The sequence below is a fragment of the Festucalex cinctus genome, chromosome 1 (assembly GCF_051991245.1).
Source record: "Festucalex cinctus isolate MCC-2025b chromosome 1, RoL_Fcin_1.0, whole genome shotgun sequence".
In the NCBI taxonomy this organism is placed as follows: domain Eukaryota; kingdom Metazoa; phylum Chordata; class Actinopteri; order Syngnathiformes; family Syngnathidae; genus Festucalex; species Festucalex cinctus.
This window is the reverse complement of record NC_135411.1, coordinates 19,793,197-19,814,114: the sequence shown is the minus strand read 5'-3', so window position 1 is coordinate 19,814,114 and position 20,918 is coordinate 19,793,197. Positions and strand designations below refer to the sequence as shown.

Sequence of the window (20,918 nt, the reverse complement as noted above, 5' to 3'; positions counted from 1 at the left end):
TGTTTTGTTTTTTCCTTTTTCATAGCCACTCTTGTTAGCTGCTGTAGATAAGTTGTTGCTAGCCACACTCTTGTTTGTTGGATCAGACCTCGAACCTTAATCATAGCCGACAGGCAGTCAGTCACACTGATGGCCAACTGTTCATCGTCGGCTGGGATATTTTGCATTTTATGCAAAAATTTGTGGACGTTGTAATGTCATAATTTGCTGATCAATCAAAAAAATTCTAGTTTGCTCCAGAGATGTTATTTGCTGCCGTTGGCAATACGGAATTTCTCAGCATATAGTCTCTACAAAAAGAAAAAGATTGTAATTTTATTTTATTAAGTTTAACCCCCCCCAAAAAAATGCATTCGTGTAAAGCCTCCAATGAATGTTTTATGGGAGATAGGTTGCATACGGGAGAAAATTCTCACTTCACATCAAAGTTTCAAAATCTAAATCTCAGAATTGAGACACACCGACTAAGTAGTAATCACAGGGTCCAACTTGCCTTCTTAATTTTTTTTTTAAACCCCATTTTTGACACTAAGCATAAATGTGACCATTTGCATTTCACAGAATTATACAACTATAATTTCATAAACATTTCACAATTAAATTTTGTGGGCCACATTTTATTCCATTGTGAATTGTCTTTATTGTGGATTGTGCATACTCTGTTAACAAAACTAGCATGGCTGCTCTTTCAAGACAGTATGAGAGAGAGAAAAAAAAAAAGCAGGATCATTTTTCGGTCACTGGGGATGAGGAACTTGGACTAAATCCATCAAAACATCACAGTCAGTAGCTTGAAACAGCTTGTCAGGAACCAATTTTATTAATATCATTAATAATGTGTCATCAGCATCATCAATGAAATGAGTTAGTCTGTTTAAAGCAGAATCAAGTGTGCATTCATTGCCCTTTTTCTTGATGAACACTTCAGTTCCACAAAGCAAGGAAGAAAAAAAGGAGGAGGCGGGGCCAGAGAGCAGGACTGCAGTGAAGGAGGAAACGCAGGGAAAACAACGTCTGGCAGAGCAGAAATCTCCCCCCTTCACTGGGATATGATTGGTTTTTCCCTTGTGCAAGAACAACAACAACAAAAATAATCAAAAATCCAAAATGGTGCTCTAAAAAAAAAAAAAAAAAAAAAAGATGAGAAAGGAGGGCGCGGTGGCTTGCTGAGATGTGTTGGCTGTCGCGTTGTTTCTCTTTTTTTCTTTTTTGTTCCGTAAAGCCACGTTAGGATTTGATGCAGTCGTCGTCGTCGTCAGAGGTCTGGCTGCTGCTACTGGTTTCGGACTCGGAGCCCTCCTCCTCCTCCACATGCGCCTCCGCCACACTCCTCCAGGGGGTGAAGTGGAGGGTGACACCCCGCGCCCTCGGGAGGACCCCGTTCTTCTGCGGGGGGCCGTTCCGCTTCAGCTGCTCGGACGCACAAGCGAGGTGTCAAGCTTGACGTTTTCATCCGGTCGCGACGCGCGTACATCAAGACGAGCGTCGGCTCACCTGCTCGGTTTTCGTCTGGAACTCTCTCAGCTCGTCTTCGGTCAGAGGCAGGAAGTTGTCATCGTTTTCTGGGTACTCCTGCCAGCCCATTGCCTTCAGCAACCTGCACAAACACGGTGCTCAGAATGTTATTTCTTGTAACATCCCTGCTTGAATATATGTATTTTTACATTTTTAAACAAATTAGTTAAAGGAATACATATTTTTTTCCATGCAAAAAAGCCTTTCCTCTCCCCCAAAAAATGTAGTTGTATTTTTTGTTTAGAATAAAAAAAATCCTTTCCAGAATAAAAATGACAAGAATCAAGTTGTATCAATCAATCAAGAAAATTGCCATTCATTTCATGCAATTTTAAAATGCTATATTTTAGGGGTGTGAATTGCCTCGTACCTGACGATTCGATTCGCATCCGGATTCATAGGTCACGATTCGATTCGATACCGATTAATCCCGATATGAATTCACAAGTCGATTGTTGCGATTTTTTTTGTACACATGTACAGTGTAAGATTTGTATGAAATGTATTATTTATCTGAAACTTCAGTCTTATACAGGTTGTAATCTGTTTCATGTTTGAACAGCATTGAAATAAAATATTAAGGCTAACTGTTCCATCAATAGAACATTCTTTTATGCTTAAGGTGTGAATTCTAAGACATTTTGGTGAATATTTTTCCATCAAATATGGATGTTTAAAAATCGATTCGGCCGCCTATTGAATCGATTCGAGAATTGCGTGATGTAATATCGCGATATATTGCCGAATCGATTTTTTTTAACACCCCTACTATATTTGGATATTTAGTTCTTAAAAATGATCCATCATTATTGCTTTTTGGCAAAAATATTGGGAATCAGGGGTGGCGGTTCTTTGTATCAGTGACTACTCAAGAATGCAGTACTTTTACTGGTATTGGTCTGAAAAAATTGATATCAAACATCCCTACTTTTGACTTTAATATCATAATGACTCTTGGAAAAATACAACTTTATTATCATAACATTCATCATCATCCTGACAATTTTTTTATTTTTTTTACTTTTTTTAACTCATTCCAACCCAAAAACGTGTAAATATGTTTTTAATAGTTTGTCCTTCACTCCCAAAAACCTATTTACACGTTTTTGGGTTGGAATGAGTTAATATAATACAAAAAGTAAGTTCTATTCTCATCAACTTTTTGAAAAAAAAAAAAAATCCTTGAAAATAGGCTTTTTTTTTATTTTTATTTTTTTTAATTCCAATGGAAATTGCGTACAAATGTTAATTATGTTTAGTTAGTAGTGAGATTGTCCCTGTCCTACACAAAGATTAACACTAGGAGTGTGACGAGATTTCGATATTGCGATAAATCGTGATATTTTGTTTCCCGATAGATTATCGATACGCCTACACAAGTATCGATATTTGTAGTTAATATACAGCCACTATTAACGGCTCCATTGTTCATTACTTATTGAGCAATTACTTGGCGGCCCTCTAGGGGGAGCACATCAGAGTTGTAGGGGAAATGGACGGAAATCTTCAGGCGAAGAAGACTCATGAGCTTACTTTTACTTGTGGAAGATATTTATCTGTCCAGCAACTGACTCACTTTTGCATACGTTCCTATGATAAATGTGTATTGTATTTTCATTTTTAACATTTCACAACATTTTGTTTTGACTTTTTGAATCACAATTTATGAGGAATATTAACTCATTCACTGCCTTTGACAAGTATACTTGTCAATTATATTTTTTAGAGCGGGGATAGATGGGGGACAATCTGATTATGCTCCACTGTAAATATCAAACTTGGAAACAACTTTACTGATGCCCAACCACCGGTAGATGACATCATTGCCCCATTTTATAGGAAATAAACACAGTTTCAGAGTCCATGGGAGAAATGGCTGTATTTTGGCAAACCTACATTTTTCTGCTGTCAATTATAAAAGAACGGGACGGGACAAAAAGTAGGGAGTCTATTCTGTTATTTGGTAGATTCGGTTTATATATAATTATTGAATGGAATATCACGTGAGTATTGGAAATGTAAAAATTTTCTATAATGACTGGCAGTGAATGAGTAATATTGCTTTTATGGATTTAATTAAGCAATTTCATTTACTTACTTTTGCAATGTTACACAAAACAATTGTTACTAGGGGTGTCAAAAAAATCGATTCGGCGATATATCGCGATACTACATCGCGCGATTCTCGAATCGATTCAATAAAAAAACATCAATTATTATTATTATTATTATTATTTTTATTTTTTTAAGAGCTCAGAATTGTTCATTCGGTAGTCTTACCGATTCAACGTCTTATCATCATTGCCTTTTTTTTTTTTTTTTTGTGTGTGTGTGTGTGAGAATAGATTTTTAAACTTCCATTTTTAATGGAAAAATATTCAACAAAACGTCTGACTTCGGGTTCGGATTCACACCTTGAGCATGGAAGAATGTTATATGAACGGAACATTAAGCCTTAATATTTTATTTTAATGCTGTTCAAACATGAAACAGATTACAACCTCTATAAGACTGAAATTTCAGATAAATAAATAATACATTTTCATATAAATCTTACACTCTCCAAGCGTACTGATTAGTATTTTCTAAATTTGAATGAAAAAAAATTGCAACAATCGACTTATAAATTCGTATCGGGATTAATCGGTATCGAATCGAATCGTGACCTGTGAATCGTGATACGAATCGAATCGTCAGGTACGAGGCAATTCACACCCCTAATTGTTACAGTTTAAAAAATGAAACAATTGACTATGTAACTGACTGACATGTTGCATGACAATAGTGTTGAAGACAGAAATTTGTTCACAAAGTATTGGTTTAAAAAAAAAAATACACTTAAAGTACTCACTGTGAAGACACCAGTTTTAATAGTGTTTCAGTGATAGTACAAAAAGAAACTATTTTTCTCATTGAAAAAAACCCATCACTTTATGTCTTGAGTAGTTTTATCTTAGATTATCGTGGCTTTATTAACTGACCAATATATATCGCTAATCGTGGTATCACAATCATGAGCCTTAAATCATATTGTGTGGTACCCAGAGGTTTCCACCCCTACTACACAATATGGCAACAATCATTATGGCTCATGTTGAAAATTGAAGTACTGTTACAAATAAAATTTGAACAAGATCCACATAAACAAGCAAGCAAAAAGTGTTTTGTGTGTCATGTGGTACCTGTGCTCCGCCTCCAGGGAGCTGGACAGATGTTCCGTGTCCGAGTCGCTGAGGGAGTAGGACAGGCCGTTCTCATGGCAGACGTCCTCGCTGTACGCTTTGGGCTCTGGGGTGCTGCTTTCACCCTGGACGCAATCACACAACAGGAAGACTTCTCATTCCACAATTTCGACTCGGGCCCGACCGATGTGCATTTTTTGACGCCGATACAAATTATTGGCAGAAAAAAAAAAAAAAAAAAAAAGATTATATTTACAAATATATATATAATGCATACAATTAACCCATTCTCCAATTCCTTTTCAATTGGTGCCACTTACGCACAAACTTCCGCTATTAAGATTCTCTGCTTTGAATGACAAGTTCATATCAAAACATTTCATGAAGTATACAAGATTATTGTATTGTATTATATAGGTTTATGTGTCAATACTAAAACCATTCTTACAATTGCTGTACAGTCTTCCCTCCCTATAACGCGGTTCACTTTTCGCGGTCTCGCCGATTTTTTTTTTAAGTGCAATTTTGCATATTTTTTTACAGTAATATACCCATTTTATCAAAAATTATGAAGTTTTGAACATTATCAATGTTTGAACAAGAGAGAAATGGGAGAACATGTAAATGCATCAATGAGAAAAGTGTATAAATTGTGCGGTCGGGGATTTTAGAGCCTTAAAACATTTATAAGAGTTGTAAAACATAAAGCTAACTACTTCGCGGATTTCATTTATTGCGGGTATTTTTTGGAACCGAACCCCAGCGGAAAACGAGGGAACACTGTATTGCAATGTCATGTGGAAATGTGTGTTCATACAAAAAATAAATAATCCTTGGATGTTAGCATCCTTGAATTTTGAGAAAATAAAGTCTTTGAATCCTTGAAATATCAGCTTTATAATTTGAAAGGACAATGACAAAATAAAAGCAATAAGAATGTGAAATAAGGACAGAATAAACTAAAATAATAGCACCTGAAAAAAAATAAACAATACGAGCAAATACTGACTGTTCCTGTGTTTTGGCCTCCTGGGGGCAGTGTGGTGCCATGCATACACGGCATACACACTAAGAGTACAGAAGAAAGTTGCGATTGAATTCTATTAATAAAATAACTTGTTTTTCACACAATGGTGATGAATTTGTGCCTTTGCGTGGTGTTCTCTCATCTGTGGGAATGTGTTCCCACAAGATTTGCGTGTGAATATTCGTTATTTACAGGAAAAACACTCCCGAAGTCGATGTTAAGTTCCTGTTAGCATTTGCTAACTTCCTGTTAGCGCTAGGCTAGCGATATTTTAAAAACGAAGCACGTTTTGTATTTAAATATATGGTGGATGGAATTCTTAATGTTGTGTATTTAGTTTTACAGTCAACGCCAACTGCAGTGTCATTAAAAAGCTTAAACCAACACTTAGGGACAACAGAATAACATATGCTACACACTTGCTAGTTGCTAATGCTACGCAAGCAAAATGGTACATTCAGGGTACTTTCACAGCGTCTGAAATGTCGGTTTTCTTTGATAACGTTTTAAGGGGAAACTCAGACATTTGCCCGATGATTGAAGGCCAATAAACGACGATTAATCGGTGGGGCCCTAATTTAGACATCATGTACAAAACATTTGGGGCGTGCCCCCCCCCCCCCCCCATTCAGTGGCCCGACTGACCTCTCCTGATGTTCCCGGGCTGCTGCTTGTGGTCAGCTCACCGGTGCCCTCGTCCTTGAGAGCTCGCAGGAACTCGCTCTTTCGGTCGGGGCCGCGGCGCATCAGCTTCAGCCTGGATGGGGCGATGTCGATGGGAGGAGTCGTGCTGGAAGGATGCTGCGGAGATGATGGCACACAGACCAATCACGGTCATTCTCGTCTCTCTCTCTCTCGACTGCCTTTCTGACTCATTATTGGTTTGGGGCTTGTCAGCTGTAGCTTGGCTGTCCAATGGTGAACATATCAATAATCAGAAGGCGGCCATTTTGTCACTTGCTGTCAACTCAAGATGCCATCAGCCGAAGCCAGTGGTGGAGCAATATTTCGCAGGGGCCCCAAGCAAGGGAGTGGGTGCCCCAGCGGCCATTGGTAGCATACAAAGTACGTCATTTTCATATTGCACATCTGCATCTTCAGTAAACAATCACCATTAATTGTGCTTCATTCGAGTGACTTGTTTGGTTTTAGTTTGCTTAACTTTAGCAAGAATCCTTCAAAGTGAGTTAGAAAATAGGAAAATAAAATTACTAATCGCGAGGTCGTTTAAAAATAGCCTTACTATACATGGTTTGTTTAAAAAAAAATGTAAATAAAAGCTTTACTATAAATGGTTATTTTAACTGATGAATGTTTAAAAAAAAAAAACTTACTATGTATGGTCATTTACAACAACAACAACAACAACAAAAGTCAGCTTTACGTTATAAAAAAAACAATGTACATGGTCGTTTAAAAAAAGAAAAAAAATTACATAGTTGTAAAAAAAAAAGAAAGAAAAAAAAGACCTTCCTATACAAGGTGTATTTTTCATAAAACTTTACTACAATTCATGACCATTTACAAAATAATAATAATAATAACAATAATAATTTTATTTTTAATAAAAAACAAACAAACAAACACACAAAAACAAAACACCTGACTCAACTGTCATTGCTGCACTGCTAATGTGAAGCATATGGGGTTTGTGTCAAATCTTTTGGCCCTCTGGGGGCCCCTGGTGGCTAAGGGCCCCCAAGCAATTGCCTGCCTTGCCTAATGGCAAACTACGCCTCTGACCGAAGTTTTTTTTTGTTTTTTTGCTGATTTAGGGACAGCAAACATATTAGATCCAAAGTCAATTTTGACTAATGCAGGTCACAGACATGTCTTTTACACATTTGAGAACTATTTTAATATGTGGAAAAGTGGCATAATATGAGACCTTTAAGGTTGACTTCCCCTTTAAGCAATTATCGAAAAAATCAAATATTGCACACAAATTGATTGACGTTTGAGTTGAGTAATCGAAACTCTCACCTCTTTCGGGGTGTTGTGCTGTGGTGCACTGACCGGGGTGCTGGTTTTGGCAGCAGAGAGGGAGTTGGGAAAGACGGAATCTCGGCCAGACTTTGCTATCTCCCTAGCGCCGGCTTTCCACTGGGTGCTCTTCAAAAAAAAAAAAAAAAAATGTTAGTGAGAAGACTTTCCAGAGGAATTGTGACAGTCGTTTTCGTACTTTGGTGGGAGCCACGGCAGGCTTGGGGACCAGATTCTTGTAGACGCTGGAGCCTGCGATGGGAGCTTTGGCGCCATTGGCTGGCAAGGCGCCGGCACTGGCGAAGCCCGCGGAGAAGGCAGTGCTGGGTTCCTCCTTGGAAACCTTCTTGATCACCAACATTTTGGACACCATCTGCTTGCCGCTCGGAGGATTTTCTAGGGGGATGTTGAAAACAAAATTCCGACAGGTGTTAAATGCGTGTTCCAGAAAATTGTCAAGTCTGCTAAAGGCCTTGTTGCTCTTACCCCACACTCCAGCATGGGGAGCCACCGCTCTCATCGGAGTGCCGGGCTTTCCAGTTGTTTCAGGGTTGAGGGAAGGCTACAAAAGAAGCACAACAATTGACTGCTGTGGACAAAATTCTGCCATTCTAATAGAAAAGCTGTGACTTGCACATGTAAGAATTCTCAGCATGTTGACCGCCTGCTCACGCTTGCGATATTCAAGAGGACAACAAGGAGGGCCTCTTAAAATTGGAGGAGGGTGACAGATTAGTCCATTGACGTGAAATTCAATTCGAATGATGATTGGGCTGTGCAATTAATCGAAATTCTATTACAATTATTACAATCCACAATTACAAAAAATGTTAAAAAAAAAAAAAAAAAAAGATTAAAATAAGTGATTTAATAAATTTCGTTTCATCCAAGAGGAACTTGCATAATTATAGTGTTTCAAAGAATTTTGTTTGTCTTAAAGGTGGATTCAATGTTCTTGAAAAGTGGAAGCCAAACATCTGTTTGTCACGTTTAAATAACTGTGCATGCGGAAGACCATCCCACCAGCTCCCCTGCTCGTCTGGGGGAAACGCCTCTCAAATGTCGCTAACGTCCGAGCTCATCTTCATCAGTCTCGCTTCATACGGATGTCCTCTTGCGGCTCGCAGCTATTTTCAAAGTACGCGATTAACTCGGTGGAGCTCTACGACGACGAATGGCCGAATCCGAAGCTCACTACACGAAGCTAGCCACATGCTACAAACACTCGAAGTGTGCACGCGCAGCAAGGAACGAGCACGCACGACGTCGTTACGCAGATTGATTGACAGGATCGAGAAACAATCGTTAAGATGATCCACCCGGAAGACGCAGCCACAAAAATATCCTTGAACCCGCCTTTAATATTATTTTTTACGTTTAAACATTTTCTGCTTTTGTACCAAAAAAAATACATGATCGTCTGACTGCACAGTGTACATGCTCCACTCCAACTTCAAGTTTTTTCCAACATAAATATATATTGTTTAAAAAATCAATAAAAAATCTGCTTGGTCCAAAATAATTAACATAATTAAAGTGTTTTCATTTTTTTTAATTGTCCTAATATTTAATTAGATTATTATACAAGTTGCATATTAAATAATATAAATAAAAGTAATAAATATTATTATAAATAAATATTATCAATTCTGTTTGGTCCAAAAGGAACTTACATAAATTATAGTGTGTGTTTTTTGTTTTGTTTTAAATTGGTCTTAGTATTTTTAAATAGGGCTGGGTAATATATCTGAAAACTATCGATGTCACGATATTGGCCCATGCAATATGCACATCTAAAAGACATGCAATAATTTTCATATGGAATTTTTTTGCTTTTTACCTGAATTTGACCAATCAGACAAATTTAAACGTGCATCACGATCCAATAATTGAACATCATCTTAGGTCATTACAATTAATTAACTAAGAACACATTGAATTTGCTTATTCTACCACATGATTTTTTTTTTTATTCTTTCATTTGATAATAAAAATGTTATTTCTTTAGGTACACGTTAAATATCGCGATAATATCGATATCATTTCATTCAACTATATCGCATATTTTTCCAATATTGTGCAGCCCTATTTTTAAATGCTTTAACATGTTATTGTTTTGTACCAAAAAATAATCGTTTAAATAATCGTGATTAATTGAGCAGCTCTAGATGATGATAAACAATAATAATAATAATAATAATAATAATAATAATAATACTATTATAATGAATCTTCAACAAATTCCAATGCTGCTACTCACAAAGTCCTCTTCCACAAACTTCAGCTTATCATCCTTATTGTCTTTGCGTTCTTCATTGGGAAACTTGTCGTGGTAGGAGTTGCCCTTCCGGGGATGGAAGTTGCCATTGCGCTGCCGGTGCCCTCCCTGCCTGTCCCTGTCGCCCCCTCCCCGTTTAGGGTGGCGTCCTTGGTGATGGTGGTGGTGGTGGCCGTCCTGGGCACCCCGCGGGGCTCCGTGCCAGCTGGGTGGGTCCTTCCAACACGAGCCCCCCGCTAGCCCGCTGTGCCCTCCTTTGGCCACGCCTGAATCCACAGAGTCATGTCTCAGAAGGAGCGACGGCTGCTGCCACCCATCACCTAAAGAAAAGAGAGTAGTCGGATGGCTGACAGACGACAAATTTTGGTTTTGGACAATTAAAAATGGGGGAAAATAAAGTACCATATTATCGTATGTGTCCTGACCAACCTCAATGAATGGACCCTTGACTCATTGCAACAATTCTTTGTGGCCTTTTAAGATTTGCTTTTGACCAGCATTGGCCTCGACAAATCTTGACAATGCAAGAATACAATTTCTCACAAGGTTAGATGTTCCTTTGTAAGGTTCTGATGTTTTACGTACTTAAAATTCTTCAAACGAAATGCTTAAGATAGCCCAAATATGTATTTTGAGAAGATATAAATACATTATAAAAGACTAAAAATAAATCATCTGCTTTCAATTTCAGGACAATCAATGAGATTTTAGGGTGCTCTGCGATTTTGGTAGTCTTCTAACAGATATGGGGGCAATTTTGTGTCTTTTTTTTTTTTTTTAAGGGGCTATACAATAGTCAACAAATAAAGCATGTGCCACAAACTTGGGCAACACTTTGGATTACAGTACAATGACTTAGTTTTGTGGAAGTTTAAATCACTGGGGTTAAACTCACAAGGACAAATTGTGTTGTTACTCATTCATTCATGTTAGTAAACTTTGTTAATGATCAATTTGTCTCTATTAATGTACCATATTCAGAACACAATGTTCTTTTATTTCACTGTGGCATAGATTCACAGCTGGTATTTATTTTTATTCTTGTTCGTTCACACACACATTTGCGCAGATATTGGTGCGTACTGCATATATACATCACTGATTGGTGTATTTTGATAATATGAAGCTTGCACTGATGGGAGTGTGTCCTGTATATCTGAATCGAGTATAAGCTGCAGTCACACTGGCAGACGTCCAATAAGATTAGATATTTATAAACATTTAAAAGGGCCTGATTCCCACATGAGTATATCCAATTCCATGCATTTTTTTTTCATGCTGCCATGGCGCACTGCCACTTGAGTGTAGAGAAAGAAATGAAGCAATAATAACAACAACAACAACAACAATAATAATACGATGCTGTGTAAATCCAGCCCGAGTGATTAGGCATAGTGAATCGCACAAAATGGTAAATGTTACTTCATTTATATAGCGCTTACATCCGACTAGTCATTCACCTACTGATGATTCAGCATCAGTAGCAACTGGCGGTTCAGGATACTTTGACATAGTCACATTGGCATGGGATTGAACCCACAACCTCTGGGTTGCGAGACGACCACTCTACCACTGTGTCACAACGCCCCAATTAAATAAAACTAGGTGAACCTTGTGGCAAAACAATGCCTTGTCTCAAAATGGTAAAAAGAAAAGTATTACTCCGAATACTTAAAGGACAACGTATTGTAAAACAGTCAAATGTTCTGCCTTAATTCATTACCCATTTGTATTCTTGATAAATGGAGTGCACTTATATAGCGCTTTATCTACAACAAGGGACGAAAAAAGGGAATCATTTTATTGATTCAGTATTTTATTATTATTATTAAATCGGCCAAGTAATAGGTTATCGAAAGTTTATTCTGTCCAATATTGAATCTGTATTGGCCTAAAAAAATCCCTACCGATCAGGTCCTAGTATAGCCTACTGACAAATTACAACTTCTGCATCTTCGCAACAACACTGCATCAGCAGCAGGCAAATGTATATGCGTAATCTTTGAGACTGGATGCTATGGACTCTTCACATCCATCTTTGACTGCTTGTTGTGCATCTGTTTATCAACAATTACCTTTCAATCCAATCACTATAACCTCACACACATATTAGAGTTGTAACTCCCAATAATACACAATACGAATGCCACCCGCTCCTCAAGTCGAGTCATTTCAGTTACATAAACTGCATTTGAGCCTATAAAAGATCCTGTCGTCACGTGACTTTCTCTGAACACGCCCCCTCGTGACAGGAAATGATTGGCGCAGCGTTTACCCGTCAACTTTCCGTCCAAGAACATTGACAGTCTTGGTGATGTTGCTCCGTGGAATTACCTCTGTTGCCGGTGAGCACTTTCAAATCTAATCATACAAAGGCTTGACAAGTTTGTACAATCCGGATTTAGTTCCCCTTAATGTGTGCTCAATATGCCATCGGAGTCTTATTGAGGTATGCTAGCTACTTAGCAGCTGCTAATTAGGCCAATAAGGGCTGTCAAGGAAGGCTAAATACTAGCGTTTATCCATCAACTTTCCACCCAAGAGCATTGACAGTCATTTTGAGGAAAAGGACGATATAAATGCGCAAGGTGGACATGTTTAGATTGCCGATAAAGTGGCAGGAGTTCTTCTTTTCAATTCAATTCGCATCTGTCTTGCTGGGGAGCGCTTTCAAATCTGATCATACAAAGGCTTGACAAGTTTGTACAAATAGGATTTATTTCCCCTTTATGTGTGCTCAAAATGCCATCAAAGTTAGCAGTTTGACGCAAGCTGTCTTATTGAAGTACATTAGCAACCTAGCTGCTAAATCGGCCGCGGGCACCGTCATTTATGCTGTAAACGTTTTCTTTAAGGGTTTGGTCAGTTATTAAGTGCAATTGTGTGATATCTATTACTCAATAGATCCATATATAAGGCGCACTGGATTATAAGGCACATGGGCAGCTTTTGAAAAAATTGAAGGCTTTTAGGTGCGCCTTATAGTCGTGAAAATACGGTATCTGAGATTTTTCCACCTTTCTCCCTGTCCTCATTCCCTGATAACAATACTAATCACAAGTGTAGCTTCATCGCTGCCACAGAGGAGATGATTGGGGACGTATGTTGTGTTGACAGCAGCTGCAATGTGACTTTAGTCAAGTCAGCTAGCCAAACGTTAACTCTCAAAGAGTGCTGGACCAGCGCAAAATAGTGTGCATCAAGCATTCCCCAATATGACAGTGTTTTCTTCATTATTGGTACCTGTTGGAGCGCGCAAGGAGCCATTGTTGAAGAAGCCATCGGAAGAGTTGTGGCGGCGGCGGCTCACAGCATTTCGGCCTTCTCTGTGGTGGTGGGGCTCACCTTGTTTGTCGAGGGTGGCAGCAGGGGACTGGTGGAAGTGGTAAGAAATAGATCTAATCAATGACGGAAAGACAATTCTCAAAACAAGTCAAGCCTCCTCAGCCACCAGTTGGCAATGTCATCATAATCCTGCAGTGGTACATGAGCAAAAAATGGGTGTCAGCTTTATGCGTAAATACAAGCACACAGATCTCCACAACATTTGTGAATGGCTACAAATTGGCATCCAAATAGCAAACGGGTCAGATTTTCTCCAGATGCATAAAACAAAAATGCAAAAAATATGTAGTAATGTTACAAAATTAAACACCAACAGAAGGAATACAATTGGATGCATGACTTGATCATGGTCAGTTCAAACTTAAAGAAAACTTCACCCTAGGAAAAAAAAAAAAAAAAAAAAAGTCAGATTCCATTACCGCCGGGCGCTATTTTTCTTTTTGTTCGCATCACTGTGCGGCGCACTGCATACAGCTGATAGGCGCGTACTAATCTACAAGTTGTTTGTCTTTTCGAAGTTATAATTATGGTGGAAGGCGCCCCCTATCAGCTGCATGCAGCGCGCCGCGCAGTGATAGGAACGAACAGAAAAATAGTCCCCGAAAGTAATGGGAGTCTGACTTTTTTTCTAGGGTGAAGTTTTGTGATGCAAATGTATCACTCTTTTGAACACATTGTTTTCAGAAGAAAAATGCTTTATTTCCGTTGACACCAGCCAACTTGCCGAACTACTTTCCTCTCGAGCAAAACCGAACCAGAACTCGTGTCACAGAACGCTGTCAGCGGTGAGTCGGTGCTGATCGCACACCACTGGAGGTGAGGATGAAATACAGATTTATGTCCAAAAATCCTAAATGTCTTTAACAGCACATTTTGACAAAATCCAACCAAATTTACAAGAGATGGGAGCCTAGTACCGCCTATTTTGAACAATGGGGATTTTATTGATTTTTTATTTTATTTTATTTTATTTTTTATTTATTTTTTTGCCTGGTTCAAAAACAATAGACATGATGAGCAAAAGCAACCAATTTCTATTGGAGGTATTACAAACAATTCTTCGTATAGCATCATCAGGGTTTGGTATAACCCACTAAAATCCCCTCGACATGGTAACTGGACAGGCTTCATGCACCACGGTTCAAAAACACCATAAAACCAGCGGCCAAACAATGGCATTAAACATTGTGCTGCAATCATTGAACAAACAGAGCAGTGTTGGCAAGGCAGTGGCTGCTCTCGTTTCTCAGTCTTGAATGCATTTTACAGTCAGTCACCCAGCTGGGAAACTTCCTGACTTACAGACAACATTGAACAGCGCATCCACAATTGCTGCACAATTAAACTACTCAACAATGATGTGCTTTGTGCTCTACATCTGCTCAACTTAATCTGACAACTGCAATTCTTCAATCTCCATTGAGTTGCAACACATTTTTAACTAATCCGCAATAATAAGGTGTTTTTGCACTGCACTTTATGAAAAGCCACATCTTTGCCTCAATCGTGTTGACCCACAATCTTGGGCTGAGTGCAATGTCACTTCCTACACATAACAACAGTAAAAGTATCTAAGCGATGTTTGAAGCTGTGTCTCCTTCACTCATTCTCACATGCACGTGTAACGTGCACACAAACCTTGGCAGGCTGGGGTGTGGAGAAGTTAAGCCAGGCAGGGACAAAGTCATGCTGCGCCATTTAGGTCCAGTGTTTCTGGTCAGTGGATTGAGGCATCAAACCTCATGGCCAGGATCTGACAAAAAGAGATGGCCGTTAGGAATGTCATTCCAACGGTCGTAATCAGCGGTTACACGCGCGACATGGTGAATCCATTCGGGCCCAACCGATATGGATTTTTATATATAATGTATAACACCCCCGAGCCAAACGCATTTCAATGGGTATCAATTACACGCACATTTTTAGTATAGATAGACCGATAAGGTGTTTTTAGGGATGATACCGATGATGATTATTAGAAGTCAAGGAGGCAGACGTCAACATTTTTTTTTAAATACAAACGACAATCTTTATGTTCTTGTCATGTCTTAAAGCATGTTTATTGAACAGTTTTTCCAGACTTTTCAAAATGCATGTTTTTTTTTTGTTTGTTTTTTAAATCTTAGAGAATACCAAAATTGAAAAATACCTGAAACCCTAAACTTTCAGATTTCTTTGTTTCAATTATGTCGAACAAAAACAAAAGGTTCCCAGGGTCAGTAGCATCTCTTATAAAGTGAACTGAAAATGCAAAAAAAAAAAAATAAATAAATAAAAAATCAGAGTTGAAATGGTTTTAGATTTACCTTTATTAATCGGCCGTCAGATTTATATTTATATTTTTTTTTAAATAGCTCTATGCTGATATCCGTCAAAATGCCGAATATCAGCGCCGCTAGCCGATTATAGGTCTCTCCCTAAATTTTCATTTTTCGCGGGACAGCCTGGTCCCTATTCCTGGTCCCTGCGAATTGTGGGCCTCAACTGCAAACATATTGATTTAAAAAAAAAATACTTATTTTCCCTGAATGCATTGTGTGGCACAACACATTTAAATTACCTGTAATGGCGTTATGAGGATATATTTATCTATGTTTGTGTTATCAGCAGTTGAAAGCTTGTCATATTTAACACATTCATGTTTGCGTTGCACAATGTTTTTATTTTATTGTTTTTAAACAATTTGCAACTTTAGGTTGTGTGTAAAAGTAGTGACTTGCAGATCAAGTCCTTGCACAGCTGGCATTGCTAACCGAAGCATTGCCCGTAAAAAGTTCAGATTTGCTATATTTTGAATGACAGGTCCATAGAATGAGCTAATCAACAAATGGCATTATATATATATTCAGTATTTTAATCGGCTGGACAATTAATTGGTCAGGCCCTAAAAATTGACACTTTTGTCAAGTCTTTCAATGCATAAAGGCCCTGAAAAATATGCTACCCCACAAAAAAAAAAAAAAAAAAAAAAAAAAAAAAAAAAAGCCTGTTATTAAAACCAGTGGGAAACTTGAATTGCACGCTGAAGCACTAGTTGAACTAATATCTGGTTGGCAGGCTGGATGGAAATTAAAAGTATGTTTTTATCATGCCATGTAAGAGTGCAGTAGTTACCCCAGAGTCAGTGGCTCTGAAGTCCTCGGCCTCCTCCCTTCGTCCGTCTGCCCTCTCTTCTTCAGGCCTGCTGGCACTGACAGACGGGGGAGCGGCACAAAGTCTACCCCTCTAAACTTCTGCCAGGACAGTGCAGCCCCTTTCCCAAGAGGCAGATCACTTCGTCCAGGGTGGAACACTTGGAGATGGGTCTAAGTGATGCAGGAACAATCTGGAATTTGTGATCCAGAAAACTGGCCAAAAAAGGAAGGCGATGGATTTCCAAAAACAAAAGCGCAGTAGTCTCCGAGTAACACGATTCCCAAGGTGCTCCTGAGAGAATCCCGTCCCGAGTTTTAAGGTTTAAAGTTGTTCAATGATTTAGTTGGGACACATGAAACAAGATCACACTTTATCAAATGGCAAAAAATGATACTGATGAGGTCATTTGTCCCACTGGTGCAGAAGAGCTAGGTTGTGATCTTGTCAACGTGCAGACGGGCGAACATGGACAGCAGTTCCACTTTGACGCCAAGTCGGGGTGAACGAAACAACTATTGTCCTGCCACAGTGTGGGCCAGTAGGTTTTGGCGTCAATTCAACTTTTACCGAATCATTTTAGAATTTAGTGAAACGCATGCAGAAAAGAAAAAGAGTTCAGGGACAGTCTTTTGTAGGAAACCTACTGCTCACCTCATTAATGTGGTGAAAAGACTGTCGGAGTTGGAAGGAAACGATGCTTGCTAATTCAAAGTCACATGACAATGACGAAAACAAAACCTGTGTTAGCTACATTGCCGTTATTTCCTTTTCTGGTTAGTGAAACAGAGAGCTTGATTGACGATGCATTATAAAGATGTCTTTATCGCTGCCTGATTTGCTTTCACATTTGTTAAAATGCCCATTGAACTGTGTGGAGTTTTCTGGAAGATGAAAGTCGGGGAAACTGATTTCATAGATATGCAAGCTCAAACAACTGGTAAAGACCTTCCGTGTATCGATCAGTCTTTAAACCGCTTGCAGAGAAAAAGCACCCCAAAAACCTTAAACGAGCACAAAATGGTTTCCTTGTTTGAGAAGGAGCTTTTGTCGTGCTGAACAGTTTTCTGATTACTTCCTGGTGTTCCACTTGATTCTGCAAAGGAGCTGCACCTGGAAATCAAAGACTGAAGTCAGAAAACAATCGATTCAACATTCACAAATTCTCCATAAACATCAATTCAAGTAGAATTAACACATCTGTCCACAGACAGAACTAATTATTGGAGCAGAACAGCGAGATATCCTTATGAAACTGCAAAACAAGCTTATTTTATATTACGTTAAAAACTTGCCACAAAACTAAAGACGTCCACACATTTGTATGCCATAAAAACGACTCCCTCGCACACACATTAATGAATCGAAACCAAAGATTCGGTCCTCTTGCAGCCATGACACAACGAAAGCTGAAATGTGTGGTGGCGTTTAATGAAATATTAAATACCAATGCAAAAACATCCCGGGCATTTTCTCACTTCTCCGGAACAACACGTCAGTAACTCTCAAAAAGCAAACACTGAGATTATCGAACCCTCTTTCGTTCATAAGTGCACCAATAGCACAATTTAACTCAAATGAAACGAGCTCGGTGCAAACAGCATTGCACTCGCACTGAACTGTTACGTAATAGCTTAACATCAATGAGTTGGCGACGCACACTCGCTACTACGGATAGCTGCGATGTTCCACAGCGGGATTAGCAGTATAAGTACAAGTGATAAGTGAAACGTTACCATTGTACGAATAAACCAAACGTGCCCTCTTACTCGACAGGGGACCAATTCAACACGCAGAGCACACGTTTCGCCGAGCTCACGAGACAAGTTGAAAAATGTTCAAAGGTGCAATTGTGACAAAAAGCGATTCCAATGTCTAAACCGATCAAAGCCAAACACTTCCGGAGGGTGCTCCAAAATGTACAATCACTCGATTGCTAACTCATCTGTGTAATTAACCGACGTGAACATTCGCGTAGCAAGTGTTAGCTAATAGCTGGTGTTACCTAGCCTGTTAACTGAACCCGAAAACTGTGAGGTGGAATGCAATGAGCTCGAATGGTTCCAAGGCCCAACTCACCACACGGCTAATTCGCTAAGACGTTTCATATAATCAAAATCGCGTAAATAGCTAATTTCAACAGTTGTCACGGGCGTACGGAAAAGGTAAATAGACCTGGCATCGTTGGAACAACACAGTTTCAAAATGGCTACCTTAGCAGCGGCAGCACACATTCATCAGCTTGCTAAGTGCTAGCGAGCTAACTTGCAATGTTTCATCACAATTCAGCGTACCTTCTCCAAAGCAAATAGCCTTTAATAGATGCGAGGGTATGTGAAGTAGTCCAATAACAATGAAATGACACTCCAGTGTGAGTATAACGCTGTGGTGGAGAAGCGATTGGTGTTTGTTTGGGTTTTCCGTGCGCTTACCACTGGCGCTGGCACCTAGGGATTCGAACACTCACTGAGGCTGCGTTCAAGAAGTCACGTCATTATGGAACTGAATGAGGTTCCACTCTGTGAGGTACGCTTTTAACGGCTTACAGTTGAGATTTGGGAATAAATAAATAAACTTTAAAACATCTCATACATTCGTACGCAAACACTTGTTTCATACGATACGGCATACATTTAATTTGTAATATTTCTAGGGCTAGGAAACTAGTGTGGCGATATTTAGTAAACTTAAGCATTCGATCTCTTGAATAGCACACGAAAACCTCCCCCGCCATGGACAGACAAAATAGTCGATAGCAGAACTTGTCTCGTTGAGTTTGAGAAAAACGGCACGAATTCATAGCAAGGACACATTCGATTAAAGTCTGAAATGATCAGATGCGATTTCACAAGGTAAGACATCGTAAACACGTGTTCTTTAATGCGTTTATAAAATGTAGAGAAAGAGAAACATTAAACAAACATCGATGCAATAATCATGACAACAACCTCAGCTAAAGCTAGTCAAAATGTCAAAATTGACAAGTGGATTTAACAAGTCACACGTATTCCTAAGAACGTTTAGGTACTTTAATTAACAAGCATATTGTTGCTGAACGATTGCTAGACCTTGCAACCCCACCAGTTTCCTATGCACACTGTCAGTCACCGAACCTTTCTTTATTGAAAAATAAAATAGGATTTTCTTTTCCAAATTCAAGATCAACGTATAGGGTTTACTGATGAACAAAATCAAGGGGGAGAGTAGTCTTTTCATCGAATCTGGCTTTCTTCACCTTTTGTATAACCCAGTGTTCCTTTAGTTTTGCTTAGATCTCTAGTTGTACTGTACTATAATTGCTAAACTTGGCATTGCAAACCATGCAGTAACGACGCGGACTCCATCACTCAACTCAATTCTATATAGAGCACTTTAATAAAAGAACCACCGCTATTGTCTAAAGTAAGATGTGACCCAGGGGCAGCTGATACAATGAAAACAGCAGATGCCCCAGAATTTAACCCTGTGGAACACCATACATTAATTTAATATTGTGTACATATTAATACAAGATTTATTTTCTTTAGATTCAAAATGTTAGGATTTGCACCTCATAGATGTCTAATTAAGGTAAGAGTGTATTTTTTCTCCAAAGACACTGATGTAAAAAGTTTCATTTTTTTAATTGCTTGTAGCATCAAAATGTTCTATTTTTTTCCCAGTTTCCAGTGTGGAGTCCTCGATGGCTCGACCGCGCATCAAACATAACACATGTTCAAATGGTTTCAAGGTTTTCTTCGTTGTTGATTCCATCCAAACTGGTTTCAACCAACAAGCTACTGTCCATCAAACCTATCAACTGGCCCGCCTCACGTCTCTGCCATTCAGACCAGAGAGACACCAAAGAAGGTTTCAGTTTGAGGGCCATGACTCAGGCTCCCAAACCAGCTTTGTACATTGGTTTCTCTGGGCTCATCCCATTTGTGACTGCCCCTCTCCTCATGGCGACCACTCAGTCCTTCTACCCAGAAGTGGCATATGCTCAAATGCTATACGGTGCTTGTATAGTATCCTTCCTGGGAGGTGCCCGCTGGGGGTTTGCCATTCCTGATGGGAGTCCCGCTCAACCTGACTGGATGAACTTGGGTAACAGCGTAGTTCCATCACTTCTGGCTTGGCTGGCTCTGCTTTGCAGGGACAACGTCGTAGAGGGTGCCATGGTCGTTATAATGGGACTAGGACTGTCTTTACACTATGACCTGACACTGTTACCTGGATACCCAGCCTGGTTCAAAGCCATGAGAACTGTCCTCACGCTGGTTGCTACTTTCTCACTGGTGGCAACGCTCATCTTGAAGAAGGTCTGCACTGAGAAGGAGATAAAAAAGTTCACTAATTGAACATATTAAATGTTTCAAATTGACCCACATCAATAAAAGTCTAACCTAACAACATATATTTGCTCTGGTCTTGCTTTAACTCTTCTAGGCTAATTTTGCAACATGGAAAAAGCTAC

General features: G+C 39.1%; 2 protein-coding genes across 9 annotated transcripts; one reads left to right on the top strand and one right to left on the bottom strand.

Annotated features, from left to right (window-relative positions):
• Positions 1-801: 801 nt before the first annotated feature.
• Positions 802-19,055, bottom strand: gpbp1l1 (GC-rich promoter binding protein 1-like 1). 6 transcript variants are annotated; one of them, XM_077521224.1, is made up of 12 exons: positions 18,895-19,055; positions 16,445-17,575; positions 14,969-15,083; positions 13,229-13,358; positions 9,968-10,305; positions 8,194-8,269; positions 7,907-8,103; positions 7,708-7,836; positions 6,370-6,525; positions 4,698-4,822; positions 1,495-1,597; positions 802-1,410 (listed from the first exon to the last, which is right to left on the bottom strand). In XM_077521224.1, the coding sequence occupies exons 3-12, from the start codon at positions 15,026-15,028 to the stop codon at positions 1,228-1,230; spliced, it is 1,497 nt and encodes a 498-aa protein (XP_077377350.1). In that variant the 5' UTR covers positions 15,029-15,083; positions 16,445-17,575; positions 18,895-19,055; the 3' UTR covers positions 802-1,227. The 6 variants fall into 6 exon arrangements, with proteins under 6 accessions (XP_077377350.1, XP_077377340.1, XP_077377374.1 ...); XM_077521214.1 differs by having other exon boundaries at positions 18,757-18,952; XM_077521248.1 differs by lacking the exon at positions 18,895-19,055 and adding an exon at positions 18,542-18,651.
• On the top strand, positions 18,201-20,856 carry LOC144018746 (transmembrane protein 69-like). 3 transcript variants are annotated; one of them, XM_077521280.1, is made up of 3 exons: positions 18,201-18,988; positions 19,990-20,032; positions 20,125-20,856. In XM_077521280.1, the coding sequence occupies exons 1-3, from the start codon at positions 18,969-18,971 to the stop codon at positions 20,800-20,802; spliced, it is 741 nt and encodes a 246-aa protein (XP_077377406.1). In that variant the 5' UTR covers positions 18,201-18,968; the 3' UTR covers positions 20,803-20,856. The 3 variants fall into 3 exon arrangements, with proteins under 3 accessions (XP_077377406.1, XP_077377416.1, XP_077377397.1); XM_077521271.1 differs by lacking the exon at positions 18,201-18,988 and adding an exon at positions 19,025-19,314; XM_077521290.1 differs by lacking the exons at positions 18,201-18,988; positions 19,990-20,032 and adding an exon at positions 19,015-19,314.
• The last annotated feature ends 62 nt before the right edge of the window (positions 20,857-20,918 follow it).

Coding starts and splice junctions, on each gene's coding strand:
- gpbp1l1 (XM_077521224.1), bottom strand. CDS start 15,028: ATGGCGCAGCATGACTTTGTCCCTGCCTGGCTTAACTTCTCCACACCC. Junction 13,359..14,968: donor CCACACCCCAGCCTGCCAAG/GTTTGTGTGCAC, acceptor CACTTCCACCAG/TCCCCTGCTGCCACCCTCGA. Junction 1,598..4,697: donor TCCCTGGAGGCGGAGCACAG/GTACCACATGAC, acceptor GTGTTTGTGCAG/GTTGCTGAAGGCAATGGGCT.
- LOC144018746 (XM_077521271.1), top strand. CDS start 19,292: ATGATCAGATGCGATTTCACAAG. Junction 19,315..19,989: donor ATCAGATGCGATTTCACAAG/GTAAGACATCGT, acceptor TATTTTCTTTAG/ATTCAAAATGTTAGGATTTG. Junction 20,033..20,124: donor CTCATAGATGTCTAATTAAG/GTAAGAGTGTAT, acceptor TTTTTTTCCCAG/TTTCCAGTGTGGAGTCCTCG.